General features: G+C 50.8%; 7 protein-coding genes across 7 annotated transcripts, besides 1 other annotated feature; all 7 read left to right on the top strand.

Moving 5' to 3' along the window:
- Positions 1–475: 475 nt before the first annotated feature.
- PODANS_4_9850 (uncharacterized protein) lies at positions 476–1,564 on the top strand (the record flags this gene model as incomplete). The annotated part of the gene is made up of 1 exon (XM_001903956.1): positions 476–1,564. The coding sequence occupies one exon, from the start codon at positions 476–478 to the stop codon at positions 1,562–1,564; it is 1,089 nt and encodes a 362-aa protein (XP_001903991.1).
- Positions 1,565–1,778: 214 nt separating this feature from the next.
- On the top strand, positions 1,779–3,199 carry PODANS_4_9840 (uncharacterized protein; the record flags this gene model as incomplete). Its single annotated transcript, XM_001903955.1, has 2 exons — positions 1,779–2,223; positions 2,292–3,199. The coding sequence occupies 2 exons, from the start codon at positions 1,779–1,781 to the stop codon at positions 3,197–3,199; spliced, it is 1,353 nt and encodes a 450-aa protein (XP_001903990.1).
- A 464-nt stretch (positions 3,200–3,663) lies between these two features.
- On the top strand, positions 3,664–6,292 carry PODANS_4_9830 (uncharacterized protein; the record flags this gene model as incomplete). Its single annotated transcript, XM_001903954.1, has 2 exons — positions 3,664–4,937; positions 4,993–6,292. 2 exons carry the CDS (start codon positions 3,664–3,666, stop codon positions 6,290–6,292), a joined length of 2,574 nt encoding a protein of 857 aa, XP_001903989.1.
- Positions 6,293–8,108: 1,816 nt separating this feature from the next.
- Positions 8,109–9,996, top strand: PODANS_4_9820 (uncharacterized protein; the record flags this gene model as incomplete). Its single annotated transcript, XM_001903953.1, has 4 exons — positions 8,109–8,157; positions 8,259–8,661; positions 8,753–9,154; positions 9,219–9,996. 4 exons carry the CDS (start codon positions 8,109–8,111, stop codon positions 9,994–9,996), a joined length of 1,632 nt encoding a protein of 543 aa, XP_001903988.1.
- A 769-nt stretch (positions 9,997–10,765) lies between these two features.
- PODANS_4_9810 (uncharacterized protein) lies at positions 10,766–11,916 on the top strand (the record flags this gene model as incomplete). The annotated part of the gene is made up of 2 exons (XM_001903952.1): positions 10,766–11,677; positions 11,740–11,916. 2 exons carry the CDS (start codon positions 10,766–10,768, stop codon positions 11,914–11,916), a joined length of 1,089 nt encoding a protein of 362 aa, XP_001903987.1.
- Positions 11,917–12,637: 721 nt separating this feature from the next.
- Positions 12,638–12,727, bottom strand: a tRNA (tRNA-Arg).
- A 1,009-nt stretch (positions 12,728–13,736) lies between these two features.
- On the top strand, positions 13,737–15,630 carry PODANS_4_9800 (uncharacterized protein; the record flags this gene model as incomplete). The annotated part of the gene is made up of 2 exons (XM_001903951.1): positions 13,737–15,332; positions 15,394–15,630. 2 exons carry the CDS (start codon positions 13,737–13,739, stop codon positions 15,628–15,630), a joined length of 1,833 nt encoding a protein of 610 aa, XP_001903986.1.
- A 956-nt stretch (positions 15,631–16,586) lies between these two features.
- On the top strand, positions 16,587–17,788 carry PODANS_4_9790 (uncharacterized protein; the record flags this gene model as incomplete). Its single annotated transcript, XM_001903950.1, has 4 exons — positions 16,587–16,697; positions 16,897–16,935; positions 16,990–17,591; positions 17,656–17,788. The coding sequence occupies 4 exons, from the start codon at positions 16,587–16,589 to the stop codon at positions 17,786–17,788; spliced, it is 885 nt and encodes a 294-aa protein (XP_001903985.1).
- Positions 17,789–19,956: the final 2,168 nt, after the last annotated feature.

The following is a 19,956-nucleotide window of genomic DNA, read 5'->3' as shown; positions in this document are numbered from 1 at the left end:
ACGAGGGAACCACACTGGGAGTTCCATGGGTAGGTAATTCTGGACTTTGCTGAGATCCTTCGCTACGGTAGGTTGTCTGTGGTTCGGCGAGTTGCAAGTTGGCCGCCTTGTCAATGGTGCTGAGATAGACAGTTGTGGGTTTTTTTTTCCAGCACGGCACTTACAGACAATCGAACGGCTCCGAGAGGTATACTTGATATAAGATAACCGCTGCTAGGGAATGATGGTCTCAGGTTGATTTGGACGTTGAAAGAAGCATTTGGTGGCTACTGGTACCCCGGATCTCCAGCAAGGAACTTGACCCATCCCCACATTATTCTCCGGGCCTATAACCTACCGTCTTAGTGAAGCGGGGCCCGTGTGCCACCGTTTCCCCGTTGGCTTCTTCGACCCAATGGCAACATATGTCAAGAGACCGGCCCCCTTTCTAACACCCGCCGAGTATCCATCACCCTTGCCCATGTCATCAGTCACAATGGGAGGACTACCAGAATACGTCCATGTCAACCACAGAGATGCCCGGCTATTTGTCGTCTCGCTCCTCGTAGCCTCTGGAGTATCCCTCCAAAATGCCGAAACCGTCGCCCTGGGTCTAGTCCAAGCCGACCTGCGTGGCGTCGAAAGCCACGGTATCAACCGTCTGCCATCTTATCTCGCCCGCATTCGCAATGGAGTCCTTGATCCCAAAGCAGAGCCCACTCTCACTCAAATTACTCCGGTTGTGGCTCAGGTAGATGGTCATAATGGCTTCGGCTTCCCCGCAGCCCACTTGGCGATGAAGACAGCCATCGAGATGGCCAAGACGCTCGGCATTGGAATGGCCAGCGTCAAGCACAGCAACCACTTTGGCATGTCGGCTTGGATCGTGCAGCAAGCTGTTGACGCCGGGATGATGAGCTTGGTTTTCACCAACTCATCTCCTGCTCTTCCGGCATGGGGTGGGAAGGAGAAGCTGCTGGGGGTCTCGCCTATTGCCTGTGGTGCGCCGGGCGGTGAAGGGTCGATACCATTCATATTAGATATGGCGCCCTCGGTTGCGGCGAGAGGAAAGATTCACAAGGCGAAGAGAAGAGGGGAGAAGATACCGGGGGACTGGGCCTTGGATGCTGAAGGGAGACCAACGAATGACCCGGATAAGGCACTCGATGGAGGTGTGATGTTGCCCATGGGTGGACCGAAAGGGTCTGGGTTGGCCATCATGATGGATGTCTTTTCAGGTGTTCTTTCTGGTTCAGCATTTGCCGGCGGTGTCACTGGACCTTATGACATGTCTCAGCCCGGTGATGTCGGACATTTTCTTGTCGCCATCAAGCCGGACTTGTTCATGAGCATGGATGAGTTTAAAGGCCGGATGACAACGTTGTATCATCGAGTGGTGAGTTCAAAGAAAATGGAGGGCGTGGAAAGGATATATTTTCCGGGCGAGATTGAGCTATTGACGGAGAAGAAGAGGCTCGCTGAAGGCATCCCGTTTGTGCAGGCCGAAATTGATGCTCTGAACAAGGAAGCTGAGCTTTTGAAGGTTGGAAAGATTGGAGAAAGTCTTCGACTTGAGTGCCTGTGACCCATCGGCTAAAATTGTGCCCAGCGCATCCTTGCTATCAAATGTATAATAGATAGAGCCTGCCAGTCCCTATTGTTGCGGTTTGTGTAAAGACGATTGAGTGTCCATCAGTCTTGGCATCGTCGGACCGAGCCGGGCCGGCAGCTGCTCTTGACGGGTCGGTAGGAACCTTTCTGGCTGAGAACGTCAGCTTTCCCACTGCATACAAGATGCGATGGCACCAGGACGAAAACCAAAGTCCGCTGGCCCGGCGCCGCCGTCGTCAACCCTAGTTCTCGATAATGGGGCTGACACCATCAAGGCAGGCTTTGTCACCGTCGACGACGACACGGGCGATAAGGCGCCCCGCGTCATCCCTAATTGCATCGCCCGCGACCGCCACAACAAGACCTATGTCGGCGCCGAGCTGGAAAAGTGCAAGGATTTTGGCGAGATTACCTTCCGGAGGCCAGTAGAGAAAGGATTTATCGTCAACTGGGAAGCTCAGAAGGAAATCTGGGACCGCGCCTTCTTTGACGACAAAGCCCCCCAAAGATGCGATCCCTCGACAACCCGCTTGGTGCTCGCTGAGCAGCCAAACTCGCTACCAGCTCTTCAGACACATTGTGACCAGATTGTATTTGAAGAGTATGGATTCTCCAGTTATTATCGGGGCATCGGTGTGTTTTGCCTTGTCCTCTTGGGCCCTTCTTTTTCTGCGCAGATGCTGACAGTGTCTGGTCACCAGGCCCCTCGTTCAACGCCTACCAAGACATACAGGCCATATTCCACACCCCAAGGACCCCCGATACTATCATTGATGTACCCGCCGAAGTTATTTTGTTGATAGATTCAGGATACTCCCACACAACCGTGACGCCCATCTTGCAAGGAAGGCCGCTACACACCGCCATTCGGAGACTCGATGTAGGCGGCAAACTGCTGACCAACCACCTTACCCGCCTACTCTCTGTGCGCCACTTCGATATGCGTAACGAGACATACATTGTGAACGAGATGAAGGAGGCCGCCTGCTATGTTTCTCTGGACTTCAAGGGAGACCTTGACAAGACGTGGAAGGGCACGCGAGGAGAACGACGAAAGGACTACGCCACCGGTGGGGGTATCGCAAAAGATTATGTACTCCCTGACTCCCACACGCGATTTCACGGTATTGTTCGAGACCACGAGCCAGGTGCTGCCGCTCGGGCAAGGAAGAGCGCCGTCTCCACCGAGGATATCTTGACTCTTCGAAATGAACGCTTCTCTGTGCCCGAGCTGCTGTTCAATCCGACCGACATTGGGCTTCGGCAGCCTGGACTGGCGGATCTGGTTATGCAGTCACTTTCGGTCCTCCCTGTGGGGCTGTGGCCAGGACTGCTGGCCAATATAGTGGTGGTAGGAGGGAACGCAAAGTTTGTCAATTTTATCCAGCGTCTTCAGGTTGAGTTGCTGGAAAGAGTCCCGGACGAATGTGTGGTCCGGGTAGCCCGTCCCGAGGACCCCATTGTCAGCACCTGGCTGGGTGCTGCCAACTTTGCCAGGCATGAACACGCAGACCGATTGGCAGTGACCAAGCAAGAATATGAAGAACACGGAGCCGCGTGGGTGGCTCGGAAGTTTGCGCTTGGGCTTGGGGTTGATACATTAAGATGAAAACATGTAAAATATACCTTAGCTATGATACCCCCAACCCCCCCCCCCCCCAACCCCACACACACACCCAAGATTTGTCTTGTTTGTATAGTAATGCATTCTTTTGGCAGAAAACCTGATTGGCCTTTAAAGCCACAAGGTATTCGGTAGCTCTTTCTTTCACTTCCACCAGATTGAGATGCCAAGCATTTGAGCCATTTGGAGTGTGCATTTAGCATTTTATAGGTTGCTCGGTTGGCAGGTGGGGCAGCTGCGCTAGCTTTATCTAGGCCTTAGCGCTACTACAAGCTTGCCCGGCGCACGCCAAGGTAACTTTTGGCCTTGCCCACTTCCCTGGGAATTTGAACCTTGAATTCAAAATCTGGATACCCAACGGTCGAGTCGGAGCGCGTTCAGCTTTGGTCGCCAGAATCAACGTCCGACCAACATCGCCTCGCCGGCATCAGTGGATCAAGGCGACCAACATGTCCTACAACTCACGGCGACAACAGTCGAAACACGGCTACGACAGCCAGTCGCGCGATTATCGCCACGGCAATGATCGCAACAACCGTGACCGCTCCTCGCGTGCCCGCGTTTCGTCCCCCCCGCCCCGCCGAGACTACAGGGACAATGGCGACTCTTATCGCCCTCCCAGTCCCTCATCGAACAGTTATGGCCATTCAAAGCACAACGGATACGACTCCCGCTCGTCCTACGGAGCCCCCGCACCCGCGCCGCCAGCACACAATCCTCCTCCTCAGCCCTCGTATCCGCCCCCGCCGGGTGTCGACAACTACCGTATGCCGCAAAGCGACTTCACCTTTCGGGTAGAGAAACCTGTCGGACTGCAGCAGGAGCCGGACTCTTACCGGCCCCAGAACAACCGCAGACCTCGCAATGATCGGGGGCCTCAAGGTGGCCGTGGAGGGCGTGATTTCCGCAGCGGCCCAGGTGCCCGAGGTCGTCTAGGCCGAGGTGGGAAGTTTCGCCAACCATGGCGACCATTTGTGGCTGCCGAGCGAGATCTTCTTCACACCGACCACAATGTTGGTGACGAGCAAGCATTCTTTGACGAGCAAGGCGGCGTAACATACAGAAATCTGGACGAGCTCTCAGATAGCGAAGAGGCCGAGATGGATATCTCTGGTGACGAAGAGAACAGCGACGCTGAACCGTCCAGCAAACGAGCCCGGGTTTCGATCGATCAGTCGGCTGCCGATGATGTGCCAAAGTGGTCCAACCCCGACCCTTACACAGCTTTACCGCCGGAGACTTCTGGCCAAAAGAAGAAAGACGTTGTGCAACTGATCCGCAAGGCCCGTGTTCAGGCCAAGGAGACCAGGACATCACTCCCTAGTGAGGCTGCTGACTTCATCTCCCTTGACTTTGATGACAGTGACGATGGCCATGACAGCGAGGACAGCGAGCATATCAAGGAATCCGATCTGGTATCTACAAGCAAACCAGGGCTGGAGAGTGCCCCTGCAGCCAAGGACACAACTCTCCCCCACAAGGATACTGGTTCTGGTAGGCCATCTAGAGTTCCGGTTCTGATGCCCGATCCCACCCCTGCTGCGTTGGGTAGCCGAAAACGCACGCATGACGATCGGATAAAAATGCCCCATACAAGGATCAAGAGACCGGCCAAGGCGCCCTCGGGGGGGCACATCATCCCGGAATGGCGAGCACTTCCTCATACGTCAGTCACTCCTTGGTTACGAATGGACAACTCAGATTCGAAAGATCCCATAGTCTGGTATGTCCGTTTTGAACCCCTTACATGAACCGCAACTAATGCTGTCTTCCGTAAGGCTTCACAAGGAGATCGTGGATTTTTATGACTATATCAAACCCCGAGAATTTGAGCAGCACCTCCGTCATGATCTGGTGCAACGGATGAGATCATTCTGTCGCCGATACTGGCGTGACTCGGACATGCAACCTTTTGGCTCGTTTCCATCTGGCCTCTACCTCCCAACTGGTGACATGGACATGGTCATGGTATCCGACAGCTACCTGCACGGCGGGCCTGCGAAATACAACTTGAAGAAGCATCTCTGGCAATTCAAGAACTTTCTTTTGAGAGAAGGATTGGCTTGGGAAGATGATATCGAAGTCATTACGAGAGCTAAAGTCCCACTGACCAAGTTTGTTGACCAGAAAACAGGCCTCAAGGTTGACATCTCGTTCGAGAACAGCACGGGAATCACTGCTATTGAAACGTTTTTGGCCTGGAAAGACATGTATCCGGGAATGCCTGCGTTGGTGACTCTGATCAAGCATTTCCTGTTGATGCGAGGTCTCAATGAACCGGTGAATGGCGGAATCGGTGGCTTCTCGGTCATTTGCCTCGTCGTGAGCATGCTCCAGATGATGCCCGAAGTGCAGAGCGGGGCTATGGACACGCGCCGTCACCTCGGTGACCTCCTGATGCACTTTTTCGACTTGTACGGAAACAAGTTTGACTACCAGAACGTTGCCATTCGCCTCGACCCGCCCGGCTATATCAGAAAGGTTAGTCTGTTCCTTTGCATGAGGCCACTCCATTCGCCATGGCTAACTCTGAACAGACTCAAGTGGACTCGTTTGCATATAAGAATTACGACCGGCTCTCCATCATTGACCCCAACAATGAAGAGAATGACATCTCAGGCGGGTCCAGCAACACAGGCAGCATTTTCGCCTTGTTCGCCCGGGCTCACGACGATCTGCGACACAAGATGCGGTCCCTGGCGGAGGATCCTCGCAGAGGAAAGGGCAGCATTCTCGGTGTCATCATGGGGGGCAACTACTCGAGCTTTGAAGAGCAGCGCAGTTTCCTGGAGAGTTTGGCTAACCAGCAGCCGGGATCGCCGCTTCCAACAAGACCCCGATCTCACCAGCAAACTCATCATCAGTCTCATCAGTCGCACCCAACGCATCAGTCTCATCATACTTCCGACCGTCGCCGCAATACTCGAGGTAGCAGGAGGCGGCCCTGACTTTGGGCACCGCTTGACACCTTTGGCAAGAGTTACGAGAGAAGTGCGGGCAACATCATCATGTCCATTTTTGGGGCACGTAGTTACTCAGTTGGAGCATGGACGTCAGGGTTTCCACCCAACAGGATAGCCGAGCTCCCTGACCGCGGCTGTAGGGCTGGGTCTGTGTCGACACCCCTTATGCTTTTGCGGCCCTTCACCTTGACTCTTCAGGTGTTTAGGCGGTTGTCACGTTTGTAAAGCAGCGAGGCTGAAGTGATGACAGAGTCTACGTCGCAGCTCTTGGCTTGCAGGTGGCCTCTGTGGTTATTGAGGCCTCTGTGGTTATTGAGGCCTCTTTGCCATGCATACTTACCCAATATTGTAGTGTAGAGCGAGGACAGGCAGCCCGACCGTCGCCGAACCAAAGGCTGCCCGCCTATTCGCAGTCTTTTGCGCCGTGTATTACATAGGCCGTCATCCGGTTCTAATCAACCCACGAATTCTTCCTTTTTTTTTCCAGTTTCCATCTTCGATTTCAGTGAAACTAACATGGAAAGATAACAGGTGTTGAGGGCATCCTGGGGGCCATTTCACGCAAGACATCAAAGTCCTGTCGGGTATTGGAAGCTATTCCCATGATATAGGTATGCTTTCCACTGTCCACCCTTTTCTCACTGCATGCTGCACACGTTGGCGGGTGGCTGCGGGGAGGATTGGGGGTGGGTGGGTGGAGGATCGGGAACAAAGGAGGGAGGTGAGGCGTGGTAATTCTTGGCTCCCGTCGCTTGGCAAGGCATTGAAGATCTGCCAAGGAGGACCCCAGGACCGTTTGGCCCCGTGCGCCGGGGACGGTCCAGGATTAAGCTCAACGGCTGCCCCACGGGGGTCGGGATGATGACGATTGGGGAGGTTCTGACAACGGCGTTGCCTCGGCCACACTTTATTCTGGCAGAAGTCCCATACCGGCCAATCCGATGGACACGATGATGGCAAGGCGTCAAGCTTTGGGTAGCGTGCATTTATCCTGCACGACCTTGAGAAAGTCACCTGCTGTTGTCAGAATTGTATGGATACCTACCTACAGTGCCTATTTACACACCAATGGGCGTATTGCAACGTCCCCTCCCACCACCAAAGCAGCCGTTGAAACGAACCACGGCATATGCCGCCCGCATCTCTGTTTTTATTTTTTCCTACTACTCTTGCGGCGGGGAATTTTCTCCACCAACCGGTTTTATCTGTGTGAGTAAAACGCCACGTGAACATGGGGGTAGAGACGAGTATCAGAGGATGAGGTTTCAAGGTTTCTGATGGGGCAAGTAACACTGCAAGGATGCCGGTGATTAAGAACAATAAACGCAGGAGAGACATTTCGGAACAATTTTCATCTGGCCTTGCGGGAACTCGCAGGGTTACTGGCATGGTGAGGTTTGGTGGGCCAATTAGGGGGGGCACCTGTTTGGGGTAATATATTGATGGTCTTGGGTTGTACGATGGTTGGCAATGAGATCGTAAGCTTAATTCGTTTATTGGGAGGGAGAAGGGAGGAGGCATGAGAACGGGCCGGATGGGATGGGGTGTGGGAGGAGGTTGTGCAACGTTGGGTTTTACTTACTGGACAGGATGGATATTGGTCGTATGAGGTACCTATGGTATGGATGGGGTGCCGTTGATATCCGGGGAGGTGTTCCCGGTTGAGTGGGAGATGCAAAAAGTGCCATGCTTTCCTACGGGCGCGGACCTTGGAAAGAGAGGAAAGCTTTACGTCTCGTGGGCTCATGTGGGCGCTGCTTTCTGGTCTCGTATCCCACCTTCTACTTTGGGGGAGGGTTACCGACACTGCTGGCTGCTGATCGTTTGATTGTTTGGTGGTTTTATATCAGGTCGTGCCATGGTCAAAAATTTGGTTGTGCTTGATCAACCGACAGCACTTCTTCAGCGGTGCTTGAGGCTGTTCAGACACCATGTATCAGGCAAGCAATGTTTACTTTATATGCGGGTTTGCCGCCATTGGTATGTTTCCTTCTGCTGTTCTTCCTGATCTCCTTCTTTTCTGACGACTTTGGACGCTTTGTGGCTGAAACGAGACAAACACTGACAATGACAACCCCCAGGCGGCGCCCTCTTCGGCTTCGACATCTCGTCTCTGTCGGGCACCCTAGGCACCCAAGCCTACAAGCGCTACTTCAACAACCCAGTTTCATACACACAGGGAGGCATCACCGCCTCCATGCCCGCTGGGTCCTTGCTGGGATCTCTCGTCTCGTCGTTCCTGGCGGATAAGTACTCGCGCAAGGTGGCGCTACAAATCTCTTGCGTGCTATGGATTACCGGTTCCATTCTCATGACGGCCTCCCAAAATGTTCCGATGCTGTGTATAGGCAGGGTGGTGTGCGGTTTCTCGGTTGGCATCGCGTCGGCGATTGTGCCAGTGTACCAGAGCGAGATTGCGCCCAAGGAGATCAGGGGCAGAGTAGTGAGCTTGCAACAATGGGCTATCACCTGGGGTATCTTGATGTGAGTTTGACCCCTTCCACACTTTCTTTTTTTCTTTCAGTTTTCCCCTTTCTCTCGTTCGGAGATAGTTTGAGCTAACGCAAGAATCAAGTCAATATTTCATCCAGTTCGGAGCTGCTCATGGCACTGGAGGTGGACCAAGCGATCCCGATCAACCAACCGCCGCCTTCCGAATCCCATGGGGCATTCAAATGGTGCCTGCTGTCATCCTCTTCGTCGGTCTCTTCTTCTTCCCTTACAGTCCTCGTTGGTTGGCGTCCAAGGATCGATGGGAGGAGGCTCTCCAGGTTCTGGCGAACCTACATGGGAAGGGAAATGCTCGCCATCCCAAGGTACTGGCGCAGTATCAGGAGATTGAAGATGCCTTGAAGTTTGAGAGAGAGCAGGCTGTGTCTTCATTCAAAGCCCTCATTGAGCCAAGGATGTTGAAGAGGGTGGCACTGGGCATGAGTATTCAGATGTGGTCTCAGCTGTGTGGCATGAACATCATGATGTAGGTCTCCTATCATGTTACCATCTTTTCACGCGAGGGGATGGAAGACTAACATTATGACCAGGTACTATATCGTCTACATCATGGAAGGCGCCCAGATTGCCTCTCCTTTGGCTACAGCATCGATTCAATACGTCATCAACGTGGTGATGACCCTACCAGCCATCCTCTTCCTCGATAAATGGGGCCGTCGTCCCTCCCTGATCTATGGATCATTCGGCATGATGACTTGGCTGTTCATTTCTGGTGCCCTGCAACAATATTACGGACTTCCCAACACGGAGGAGACGAGAACGCCCGACAACAGCGACATCACCTGGATTGTTATTAACAACCGGCCTGTTTCGTCCGCCATTGTCTCGTGCTCGTACTTGTTTGTCGCTACATTCGCCACAACTTGGGGTCCTGTCTCGTGGACCTACCCAGCGGAGATTTTCCCGTCTAAGATCCGTGCCAAAGCTGTTTCGCTTTCAACATCGGCTAATTGGTTCTGGAACATGGTACTTGCCTTTGCTGTGCCGCCGCTGTTGTGGAACATCTCTTACAAAATGTACTACATCTTTGCTGCATTTAACGGGGCGGCTTTCATCCACATGGCACTGATGGCGCCAGAGACGAAAGGGTTCACACTGGAGGAGATGGATGAGGTATTTGACTCGGGGAGGCCAGCTTGGAAAAAGTTTGATAGGGGAAGCAGGTTGGAGGAGCTGGAGAGAGAGATTGAGAGGGGGAATGTCAAGGTCTCGGTGCCTGCTGGTGGTCGACCCGTGGCCGGCGATCCAGAGCAGGGCGTTGAGTTGAAGAAGGTGGCTACTCCTCCGGCTGGAACCCCTATCTCATGAGGCTTAGGAGCAAATGGGAAGAATTGGGAGCAGCGGTTGGTTTTCTGGCGGCTTTTGATGACCAAAAGGGTTGTTAGGTTGAGAAAACCGGGGACATTTGGCTTTTGAAGGTCTGTTGATGGGGTTGAATCTATCTACTGTTCCCACATGCATAGGCGAGCGCATAGCGGGCTGTTAAACCTTGTATAAAGGAAGTTTTAATTGTAATTTGATGCTTGTGTGCTCTGTGTAGATATGTGTCCTTAGCTCTGACAAGTCCTTACCGTCAATCCAGAATAGCTTCAAAGAGCGGCACACCAATGTAAACAAAAGGGCGTATCTCCGTACTTAAATCCTAAACCCCGAAAGCTCAACCCTCGTATGTGTTGCCAAGCATCATGATTTCAAGACTTGGGCATCAATAATCTCAGTCTGGTGGAGTGGATACAGGCACAAGCGATGCAGCAACGGAAGCGAGTGTTCCGCTCCTACGTCAAGCTCTGACGATGCAGGTCCCACGTCTTGCGCTTCAATCGGTACCAATGTCTTAACCCCTTTTAACCCCGTGGAGGTTGCCCCTCAACCTGTGCGGGGTAGCTTCATGTTTGTGACAAGCCGAGCGTGGAGACCAAGGAGGCAAAGAAAACACCTCTGTGGATAGATGGACGCCGTGCATAAGTAGCAAGTATCCTACGTCAGACCTCTCTTGGTCATCTTCTAGAGAATCAACCGCGATTCAACAACACATCCTCACCCAAGGTCTTCCAAAAGCCCCCAGCAGTCAGTGAAAATGAGCGGCCCTCCTAAGACGCAGGCTCTCATCGACTCTCTCGCCAACTCAAAATGCGAATACCGCCGCCTAGGCCAGTCAGGCCTCCGTATCTCGGTCCCTATCTTCGGCTGCATGTCTTTCGGCGACTCCCGCGCCATGAGCTGGGCAGTCGACGAGGAAAAGGCCCTCCCCCTCCTCAAAGCAGCCTACGACCGCGGACTCAACACCTGGGACACGGCCAACATGTACTGCAACGGCGCCTCTGAAGTCCTCATTGGGAAAGCCCTCAAGCAGTACGACATCCCCCGCCACAAACTCATCATCATGACCAAGTGCTTCTGGGCAGTCGGCGAAGAAATCGAGCTTGCCGCCTGGCAGAACAATAAGGAGATGGTGACCAAGTCCAAGGACTACGTCAACCAGGGTGGTCTGTCAAGAGCGGCGATTTTCAACCAGGTCGAGGCGAGCTTGAAGAGGCTGGATACGGATTACATTGATCTGCTGCAGATCCACCGCTTCGATCCCGAGACGCCCATCGAGGAGACGATGAAGGCGCTGCACGATCTTGTGCAGAGCGGGAAGGTGAGGTATTTGGGAGCGAGCAGCATGTGGGCGACGCAGTTTGCAAGGATGCAGTTTTGTGCCGAGAGAAACGGTTGGACCAAGTTTGTCTCGATGCAAAATCACTACAACTTGCTGTATCGTGAAGAGGAAAGGGAGATGAACAGGTTCTGCAACGACACTGGGGTGGGATTGATTCCATGGGCGCCGTTATGCAGGGGCCATTTGGCCCGGAGGCTGGATCAGTTTGGATCGACGGATAGGAGTAAGGGGGAGAAGGATAACCAGCCTGGGGCCCATGGTACAGTCGAGCCTGACATTACTATTATCAAAAGGGCCATTGAGTTGGCGGACAAGCATGAGTGGCCTGTGAGTAGCCCCCTCTTCTGTTTGGGTATGCATATGATGACTGACTGATCTGTTTGAAATAGATTTCCCACGTTGCATTGGCTTGGATCAACAAGAGAGTTGCCAGTCCCATTGTCGGGTTCAACAGCATTGAACGGATGGAGGAGGTGATTTCTGCCAACGGCAAGGTGTTAACGGAGGAGGAGGAGAAGTATCTTGAAGAACTCTACCAGCCAAAGGCTATCCAAGGCCACGCTTAGTGGGCGTCTGCCTATACTAGATATTTGACTTGTATATTTAATTAGAGCCTTGCAGTTATTTCGCACATCAACTTTTGAAGACTAGGTATGTTCTCTGTTGTTATGCTCAATACGATTCAGACAACTCATGCAGCCGTGTTTGTTCTCTGTAGTAGTAAAAAGAGACGAATAATGCTTGAAATGATTCAGAATTTGTCATACAAAGACCTTTCAAGCAAACAAGCTCGGACAACTAAGGTCCCAACCATGGTAGCCTAAGCCACCTAGAGGATGTTGGACTCAGCCTCTTTATGGCCGAGAAACTTTGAACCTATCTTTTCTAACTGATGTTTCGCCTTGTCCTCTACTTGTGCAACCCCCAGAGAATATTTGTATCACCTGGCTTGTTTAACAGGTGCACTGCTCCGTATCACATTCGGAGGGCTACATATCTATTGCTGCACAGCATCTGAGTCTAAACACCCCTTTGTCTTGAGGTCATTAGGAAGGCAACCCTGTGCAACACCAGACTAAGCAGACCCAAGCTTTTGCTTTTGGACCTAAAGCTAGAGTGATTGACACAACAACCCTTGTGACTGAGATGATAAATACCCAGGGGCTGAATGTAGCTCATGTTGCTGAAGTCGGCAAGCCCTTGTAGTACTGCATGCAGTAGAGAAAGCCAAAATAATACGCAATGCATCACCTCTGCATGAGGAGGGATTGGGAAAAAAACACAGGCCGATCAAGATGGGACTCGAACCCACAACCTCAGTCTTGAAATTCCTCAATTGAGTAGGAGGACCACACGCTACCATTGCGCTACTTGACCTGGTTGGATTTGTTGAAGTTTTGAGTCAGGAAATGGGTCAAGTGTGGAGGACCACGCAAGCCAACTGATGTTGAGGTTTCATTGATGTTGATTGGTGTTGTTTGATTCAAAGGTTAGGGTTAATATATCAAGGAAGCTTCGAGAAGGCGGAACAGCTTCTTCCTCTCGGCGCGATGGGACATCAATGCTTGTGGGCTGTGATACGGATAACGGCAAACACCGACCGGGGGGTGTTCCGGAGCCGCACCGCGTGTTGATCACACAGAGCACCGCCTCGCCGAAGCAGGCTTCATCCGAGTACGGGACGAACCGCATTGAGCATCGGGGCCAGATCAATCTCCCCGAAACAGAGATGGTGGGGATTTCCTGAGAGATCAGACGAGGGTTCAGCATCAGCTGAGATGACCAAGATGAGATTGGCGAGTTTCCACGTTTTCTTGTCAGTTCGGCTTCCAAAAAAGCAGACGGCTTCACGGCTTCACGGCTTCAACCTTGTTCGACTTTGGCGCAAGGCTTGCGCTGTTGTGCAAAGGGGGGCGGAGATTGACCGAGTCCACTTGGGTTGGTTTGAGCTCGGAACCAAACTGCTGATTGGACACCGGCCGCTCCTGAAGCGAAAAATCATTTTTGCCGTGGTGTTTTGGGACGGGTCGACAGGCGCCAAAAGTCATCCTGTGGGGCCCCGGATTTCGCAGCTTCCGGAGACTTATGCACAAGTTATGCATTGCCGTTGATGAATGGCCGACGTCTCTGACGTGCAGGACTTGATAGAACCGGTTTGAAAATTGTCACGAGGAGTGGCGGTTGACTGCAAGGCACGAGTGGCATGCGTCAATTCGTCATCATCTCTATTTTGAATCAGTCGAGACAGATGTGTTTGTAGTACAGAAGTTACAATGTCGTTGACGCTCCGGCCGAGGCATAACCTTTTAATGAAGATGCTCCGTGCTTGGCACCCGACCCTGGGAGACGAGTGTACCGGGTTTGTGCCAAGCCGAGGTCGGGAATAATGCAACCAGGCATCTTGTCGCCAGACCACACCCGGGTTTTCGGGGAGTTAGCAGGCGCAACAGTCCGCGTTGCCCTGTCGCGGACCGTTAGCGCCAGGTACAAAAACGATGGGTGCCCTCCCTCTTCGTGGCTCTTCTTGGCCAGATGCGATCTCCCGTCAGCCAAGAATCTCTTCCCAGATCCCCGGATTGGCATCATCCCATTTTCGGACATAATGGCAGCTGAACGCACAGGATCCCAAGACTCCATGATCGAGATGGACGCTCAAAACAAAATGACAGAAAAGCCGGCCGCCTACGACCCCAACTCGGACTTCGAAGCCGCCACTATCGTGCCCGACCCATCAGAGAGAGGAACCACTTCAGGCAAAGACTCACCCGCCGTGAACGATGAGGCTGTTCAGGATCCCAACATTGTCGACTTCGACGGTCCCGAGGACATGGACAACCCCATGAACTGGCCCATGAAGAAGAGGTGGCAGAACATCGCCGTCATCTCTGTTCTCACCATCATCACCCCCCTCGGCAGTTCCATGTTCGCACCCGGCATCCCCAGAATCTTGGCCGAGTTTGAAGAGAGCTCTTCCACCGTCGCTACCTTCATTCTCAGCGTTTACATTCTCGGTTTCGCCTTCGGACCTCTCCTCGTCGCTCCTCTGAGTGAGATTTACGGCAGATCTGTGATGTACAACACGGGCAACGTCTTCTTTTTCATCTTCACCATCTGCACGGCTCTTTCCAATGGCATTCCAATGATGATGGCCTTCCGCTTCCTCATGGGTGTGGCCGGTTCAGTTCCTATCACTCTCGGCAGTGGCAGTATCTCCGATATGATGCCTGTCGAATTCCGCGGTCGTGCCATGGCAGTCTGGGCCATTGGACCTCTTCTGGGACCATGCATTGGTCCGGTGGCTGGTGGCTACCTCATTCGCGCAGCTGGCTGGCGTTGGGTCTACTGGCTCATTGCCATCGTCACTGGCCTCATCGCCGTCTTCACCTTCTTCACCCTCCGCGAGTCCTACGCGCCCGTCATCCTCGAGCGCAGAGCCGCTCGCCTCCGCAAAGAAACCGGTAACCCCCTCCTCCGCTCCAAGCTCGCCGACAACACCACCACTCCGGCCGAGAAGCTCAAGACCGCCCTCGTACGCCCCATGTACTTCCTCTTCCGCGTCCCCATCGTTACCCTCCTCTCCCTCTATGTCGCCGTCACCTATGGTATTCTCTACCTCCTCTTCACCACCTTCTCACTTGTCTTCGGTCAGAACACGCTTGGCAGCAGCTACGGCTTCGGGGAGGGTGAGGTCGGTCTTGTCTTCATTCCCTCCGCCATTGGCATGGCTCTCGGAATTGCAATCTTCGGTGCCATGAGCGATAAGCTGGTCACGCAAAAGATCAGCAGCGGAGAGAAGCACAAGCCCGAGATCAGACTCACACCCTTCCTGACCATTCCCGCCGGTGTCACGCTTCCTATCGGCTTGTTCTTGTACGGCTGGACCACCCACTATGGCGTTCACTGGATCGTTCCCATGATCGGCGTTGTGATTTTCTGCTTCGGACTCATGGGTATCATGATGGCTTGCCAAAACTACTTGCTGGTCAGTACTTGCTTCGTCCTTTTGAAGGCCGAAACCAAAGTTGCTAACATGATTTCAATAGGATGTCTACCCTCAAAACGCCGCCTCTGTCACCGCCGCTCTTGCTGTGCTCAGATCTCTTGCTGGCGCCCTCCTCCCTCTGGGCGCTATCGACATGTACATTGCCCTTGGCCTTGGATGGGGCAACTCCCTCCTTGGTTTCATCTCCCTCGGGCTGATTCCCATCCCTCTTCTCTTCTTCTTGTTCGGAGAGAGGATCAGAGGCGTCAAGAAGGTGCCCACCGCCACTGAGGCCTGATCACCCTTTACTTTCTCATTTCAGCTTCACTGTTCATATCTGATGACATTGTTCTCTTTGGCTTCCGGGTAACTTCTTTCTGCATGGCCGGCGTTTGGGTGAAAACATGATTTTAGAGGGAAACGGATACACAAAAGCAGGCGGGCAATGTGTATTTTCTTTGGTGCCGCTGTTGTCGGGATACGCATATACAAGAGATACCACTATAGAGTTTAATGTTGCTTTCGAAGCTTGTACTTACTACCATTTACTTATTTTCGTCTAACGACAAAACAAGATATGAGGCCCTGCCTTTCTATTCAACCTCTTCCCTCACTTGTCTCCAATGTGGTTTTGCAAAGACACTGGTTCCTAACTCACCACGTCCGTAGGAGAATGATGGGATTAAATTGACAGCTGCTATTTCAACCGCATGAGAGCCACAGCTGGGGCCTGTTAACTGTTATTGACCCTATTTCGAAGACTCGCGTCTCCGTCAGAATGAGTTTCGTGCGGTGATACGCAGACAGGAGCGGGGTGTCCCGTTGGTGACGTGCAGATCCAAGAAGGTCTGACTGGTCGGTTGGCTCGTTCATTCTTGTAATGTGCGACATGCATCTAACCACATGCTCATCACTTATCGTTGTCACCAACGCCAGCATTACCCGACCGACAGCTTCTCCATCGAACAAGCCCCGTGGACAGCTCAAGTTCTCAACAACCACCCCTTTCCGCATGCACTCACGGACGAACCAACTTCCCAACCAACCGCTGTGATATATAGGGGTAATCAGCGGATGCAGATCACCATGGAGAGTGCTAAGAACTCGTCAAAGTCGAGCAACATGAAGGAAATTCTTGCTCGACTGGGCGGTGTTTTCCCCATGGATGAAGAAGCTGTTTTGAAGCGTAAGTTCCCCAGTCATTGACTTGAGAAATGGGTGGATGCTAAGAAGACCTATGCGGTAGTTCTACCCATGGGAACGAAGTTGATCGCGGTTGAGAAATTTGGAGTTAGTGCTTTCACAGCCACTGGTCGTATCAAGGCCCTGGAACCAACAGGTGGCCAGAAAGAGTATTTCATCAAGGTAAGAGGTCCTATTGGATGCTGGGTACCTATCGTTCTGCTAGATAAAGCGGATGGTTTATTTATTCAATTCATAGGTTGCCTATGGTGAGCAAGGGCGGGTCATGCTGAACGGGGAAGCCATGTCGTCTCTGATGATCTACGACCTCATGCCGGACTTCATCCCGAAGCCCGTTGGATTCGGCGCCTATCAACAAGAGCAAGCTGCGTATTTCTATCTCTCCGAATTCGTGGACATGGTTCGTCGTCCATCTCGTTCATTCTCAGAGCAAGAACTTACTTGCACAAAATAGGATGTGACCACCCCCCCAGATCCCGTTGAATGGACGAAACGGCTAGCCAACATGCACAAACAAAGTCAACCACCAGCCGGACAGTTCGGCTTCCCTGTAAAAACCTGTGACGGCAAAATAGCTCACACGACTGACTGGGAAGAGAGCTGGGCCGTCTTTTACCGCACACTCTTCCTAGGAGTCTGCAAACGCGACATCGAAGCCAACGGGTCGTGGCCTGAGTTGGAGCTCGCGACAGAACAAATCGCCAACGCCGTGATCCCCCAACTTTTGGATAACTTGAAGATGTCAGATGGTCAAAAGATCAAGCCCTGCATTATCCATGGTGACCTATGGGAGGGCAACATGGGGATCAGCAAAGAGACCAACAAGTCCCTCCTCTTCGATGCTGGATCATACTTTGCCCACAACGAGATGGAACTTGGGCACTGGAGGTGCGAATTCAGTACCGTGTTCCGTGACAAGAGCTACACGGAACACTACCAACAAAATTACCCTCCTGCTGAGCCTGTGGAGGAGTTTGACGATCGCAACCGGCTGTACAGCCTCAAAGGAGCCATCGTTTATTCCGCTGGCCACCCGCAGAGTTCCATGAGAAAGACGTAGGTGTTTTGACTTGACGGAATCAGTTTCTTTTGCAGCTCGGCTAACCAAGGTGGTAATTAGGGCGTACAACAATATGCTGTATCTCATTGAAAAGTACGCCCCACTGAACGGAGTAGACAAATACGATCCGAACATCGACCCATCCATCATGGGGGCATGCATCGTGCCCCATCTTGCCGAGGGGTTCATTTGAATCGCTAAGCGTATTTCCTAGCATAGTTTATGAAGATATATGAGCAACAGTCATCTACCACGAGTCTCTTGGAAAGGCATAACGTACATTATAAGCGAGTGAAACAGATAAGCGAGTGAAACACTTTCCACCGCGTCGCGTATCCTCCACCCTCAACCTTGAATTCTTCTACAACGAACCATGGCTTTACCTTCCTACGAGGCCAGAATTAATCTTGCACTTGAAGCTCTCCAAAATGACTGTACTCTTGGTCTTCGGGCTGCAGCGAAGATCTATAGCGTTAGCCCCGCGACACTTATGCGACGACGCGACGGCAGGCCTGCACGACGCGATACTACGCCCAATTCGAGAAAGTTACGCAATTAGAAAAGGATACTATTATTTAATACGTTATTAAGCTATATACGCGAGCTTTTCCACCAAGATTGCGTAATGTGGAAGATATAGCTAACTAACTACTACGCGCCCGCGACGCGCCCTCTATTAGTAAACTCTGGGCACATAACTTCGTTAAACGCTAGCCACAGCTCCGTACGCGTTTTACGTATAGATATAATTACTAAAGAGCTAAGTGCGAGGATTTAAAGGTTATTACCGAATGGTTTACGCTCGTACGGAATACTAAAGTTAAGTACGGTATTATAAATAATAATATTTATAATTTCGACGAAATTAGGTTTATAATAAGTATTATTTTCGCGGGTATAGTAATTATAACCTCGAATAGCTTTAATAAAATAAAATTAGTTTAGTTTAATAATCGTAAATAAGTAACGGTAATTTAGGGAGTTATTACTTTCGGCTAAACTATCCTTCCTTTTATTATTTTAACCGTATAATATTATTTTACTAATTAATATATTAAATATAACTTACTATTTACCTAACGTATTATAATTATTAATAATAATTAGATTATTAATATAGTAGGCCTAAATTAAATTAAGTATTTCGGTTATTATACAGCGCTTTATATAAAAGGTAAAAACAATTATTAATCTTTAACGGCTATAAAAATTATTATTCGACCGAATTTAAACGCTACTATTAATAAAATAATATTATTATGCTTTATATATGTTAGCTGGTAAGCCCTGATAGGCCTATAATATAGAACCTATACAGGGTTGCTGTAAAATACAGCAGTGCGTAAGCGGAAGCGGGAGGATACGACGGTAGTGCCGAAGGAAGGTAAAGCACTATAATATAGTGAGGTATAAGGAATAAGAATTGCCTTTATTACCCTTGGCCTTGGCTTTTGGCCTTAGCCTTAAGCTTTTGCCCTTAAGGAAAGAAAGAGAACTATTCTACAGGAGAGAGGAGAGGTCTATATATAGGCCTTCGTAGGCCTACTGTGGGTCCTGTAGGCCCTGGAAGCCCCTATACCATTTTGGGGCATTTGGTGAGCTTAGGTGGGTCTAGTGTAGACTCACGGAAATCTATAGAATCTTCGGTAGCAGAGGTGCCCTGTAAATCACACTATTGTGGCAACTTACTACGTAAGCCTGTAGCTACTTTGGAAGGTTTTAGTATCTATTGACTAAGCCTTAGGCCACAGTAGCCCTGTAAGCCTTCAAGGGTCCCTTGTAAAGAATATTCTAAAGGGATCCAAGCCGGGAAGTTCCATTACTGCTTATAGCAGTACTGCCCACTGTAATATTAATTTGTAGGGCAGTAAGTAGGGCACTTAGTAGTACCCACACATTAACAATATACTTCCGTATTTTTTATATTACCTCTAACTACTCGATATTAGTTATTTTAGGCTACTAAAGTAAGCGTACAGTCGCTAGATTAAGGACTTAATATATATATATATTAATTATATAAGTAAGCTCGAGTTCCTTTATATTTTTCGCGAAGCTTTTTTTACTTTTATAACGGAGAAAAATATACGGGGTAGCTTTATAAGTACTAACTTTATACTATACGATTTAAAAAGGATATTTTTTAAACTAAATATAAAGTTTTATACGTTAATACCCCCGACATTACGGCCCGGTACTCTATAACTTTAGGTGTTTTAAATACTATATAACCTCCGAGAAACTAACTTATAATTAATATTTATTAAAACTTGTATTACTAACTATTAAAATAGCTTTCCGACTTTAATATTAAGTACTATAAATTAATTTACTAAAGGTACGATAGCTATAATACACTAA

The sequence above is a fragment of the Podospora anserina genome, chromosome 4 (genome assembly GCF_000226545.1).
Source record: "Podospora anserina S mat+ genomic DNA chromosome 4, supercontig 3".
Classification (NCBI taxonomy): domain Eukaryota; kingdom Fungi; phylum Ascomycota; class Sordariomycetes; order Sordariales; family Podosporaceae; genus Podospora; species Podospora anserina.
The sequence above is the reverse complement of the archived record's forward strand: the minus strand, read 5'-3'. Positions and strand labels throughout refer to the sequence as shown.